General features: G+C 49.4%; 1 protein-coding gene across 1 annotated transcript; it reads left to right on the top strand.

Annotated features, from left to right (window-relative positions):
- Positions 1-1,470: 1,470 nt before the first annotated feature.
- Positions 1,471-2,644, top strand: EDB91DRAFT_1086128 (uncharacterized protein; the record flags this gene model as incomplete). The annotated part of the gene is made up of 5 exons (XM_041315991.1): positions 1,471-1,683; positions 1,851-1,897; positions 1,961-2,089; positions 2,235-2,377; positions 2,439-2,644. 5 exons carry the CDS (start codon positions 1,471-1,473, stop codon positions 2,642-2,644), a joined length of 738 nt encoding a protein of 245 aa, XP_041172204.1.
- Between the last annotated feature and the right edge of the window lie 280 nt (positions 2,645-2,924).

Below are 2,924 nucleotides of genomic sequence, written 5' to 3'. Positions count from 1 at the left end.
CATTTTGAACCGGGGGGGCCGAAGCAATCATTGCGACAATAATCACTGTCGCTGTCAATGGGATTGGCAGATATTGATGCTGTCAAAGCAGCAACGATGGCGAGGACGAAGGAAAAATGCATGATTTGTGAGGATGGGATATAGGATCAAATAAATCTGAAGGGGACGGTAGCTTTTATGTGCTGGAAATATGGTGGATCCTTGCTCACGTGTTCCTAAGGTCTTGAGCTGTTATTTCAGGCACGTTTATACGGACGGTCCCACCGCAATTTAGTGCATCAAGAACGATTATACCTTTGAACTGCGTATACCAACCTTCCAAAATATCATGTCGTGTCACTCAACACTTTTAATTTTAATTTTTCATCAATGTCCAGTCATGTCTTACTCCATTCGATCGTTAACCACTGGTGGAATGTCATGCAAATCGTGGCACTAGTCTCGGTTTCAGAGGGCGTGGCTACTTTGATGCGGTTTTGCCGCGGTCGTGACGTAGTCTCCCCCAGCCAGACCAATCGAAGGAAGACAATCGTTCCCTCGTATTGACGCGGCTGCAACGTAAGTAACAACCCATACAAATCCCATCCATAGTTTCAAAAGCGAGCAACTCCATTTGCCAGCACGACGTAGGCGTACCATACTGGACTGGAGTAAGAAAATTCACTGGGCTTCGAAGCAGACTGAGTGCAGCGGCACGGACTCGGCATGATTTCTGTTTCAAGACAGACGAACGCAGTTCAGCTCATTCACACCTCGTATATTGAGGAAGTAAACTGAGTGAAATAAACAGCAGATTGAGTGGGGCTAATGGAGTATGATCAGGGTGTGATGTGGGCAGCAGTACCGAGGTGAGATACATGAAATTCAGCGACGTAGCATGCGTGAAGCCTGGCGATCGTAACGCGGCACTAAGCAACGGTGATGTGGCACAGAAAAACACGGACGCGGCGTGGCATGGATGAGGTTTGATGCGGAATGGGTGTGGCTTGACGCAGCATGAACAAGGCTTGATGCAGTATGGGTCGGGAATGAGATGGTACTGAGTCACAGGTTGCATGTGGCTTGAGGCGGGATAGGTCAGGTTTAACGCAGCCATCAGTAACGCTCGCACTTGTTTTTGTTATGCATTTATGCACGGCAAAACTCCAGACCATACCTTTGGCACCTCATCACAAGCTGCATGTAACTCAACACGCCCTTCTGCGTTGGCATGAGTAGTCGAGCATTAGAGATCCTCTCTAGTATGAGAGATGAAACCCTGCGGTGCCCGCCATATAGATGCCTCATCTGCAAATTAGCACTGGCGTTGAAGAGGGTGGAAGCATTGATGCCACCCATTCGGTGGAGCAGGAGCCAGCGGCCTAAGCCAAGAGCAAGGCAAGCAGCTACGATGATGATAATAAGCTACGAACATGCTGGACCTTGGTCTACATGCTGACTAAGCTGTGAAAAAGGCAATAGAGACCCCGAATGCGTAGTCCCTGCCTTGGAACCCCTAGTCCATCGGGATTGACGAAGTCACCAGATTCGTTGCAGATGGGCGCACATAGTGCCTTCGAGGGAACTGTTAGAAGGTCGACTCATAGCGCAGCACTCAAGCATTGTCGTCGAGCGACGAAAAGCTTCGCTGAAGACTCTAGAGCAGCAGAGAGAATACGAAAACTAGGTAATTGGAGCGCAAGGGTACGTACCAGGGTAAGCTTCACGTACAACTTGAAAAGAGAATCCAAGATCAACGGCTCGTGAAACCGCGCCAGATGAAAGCAATACGACATCCAACTATATACCATATTGATATGAAATGATTTGTCCATTTGAACGGCATTGTATTCATCACGCATGAAGCATAGTTGAGTGCCAAGGCCTCCTTCGTACAGTCAATGACGCCATCCTTAAAGTCCGTGAAGGTCGGAGGACATATAAAGTGGCCCACCTTTAAGCCTGGATCCTTATATATTAGGCTTTCATATAGTGCATGGCAGAGAAAGGAAGCAAAGGACCTGAGCGACACGGATGAAGGATGGGCTGAGCCAGTGAGGGGAATGACAGTGGGAGGGGTGGGGATATGGAGATTGTGGCTGAAGTTGAGGTGAGATCCAGTGAGCTAGCTATTCGGAACGATGGATGTTGGTATTCATTCCACAGAGCGCTGAGACCCAATTTGGATGACTGACAGAGGGCAGCAGGAGAGCTGCACTGAAGAAGTTGGCAACCGGGTTGGGTCAATGCTTTAGATGGAGCGGATATGCGGCGTTCTACTTCTGCGAGAAAAACGAGAAAACCGTGCTCGGCCCACCTCCCATGTCTGAACTCGGTTCTGAGTCGCGGTCAACGCCCAGAAGGATCTCTCTGATTGTGATCGCAAAGAAGCCGGGCGGTTTCTTCACCCTACAATCAAAGGATACACGAAAGGAAATTTCCCCTCCCCTCGTGCATAGACTTGAAGTGGTTTAGGGCCGGGTCTATCGCGTTGATGGTCGCGGTCCAAGCCCACGTCAAAGTACCTTTTGCTCTATCTCATTTAACTGAGGGCAATGTCGAATCAAACCCGTCACCATCGTTCCCCATAGCTTTCACAATGACATCTGCTCCTGCGAGCACAGCAGCCTTTTCACCTCCCCCCAATGAAGAGAGGAACCATTAATTAGACCACAGAAAAGTACCCGCTAGGTGGGAGAACTTACCCAGTACACTTCTCTCTACTGACGGTTTTGTGGGGAGGTGCGACAGTTCCTGTTCCCATCCATCGTTCCTCACTCACCTCGTTTGACTTACGAACTCAGGGAACGATTCGCTAAGCTCGAACGCCTCCTCAAAAAATCCTTTACGGACTCGAAGTTGCTAGGAGCACAGAATGGACAAGAAAAGATGCACGCTCGCAATCCGAGCTGCAGCCTTCAAAGTCAAAGCCCGAGTCTTCACGC

The sequence above is a fragment of the Suillus paluster genome (genome assembly GCF_016628075.1).
Source record: "Suillus paluster strain FC165 chromosome Unknown EDB91scaffold_86, whole genome shotgun sequence".
Classification (NCBI taxonomy): Eukaryota; Fungi; Basidiomycota; class Agaricomycetes; order Boletales; family Suillaceae; genus Suillus; species Suillus paluster.
Note: the sequence above shows the minus strand (reverse complement) of the source record. Positions and strands in the feature narration are given on the sequence as shown.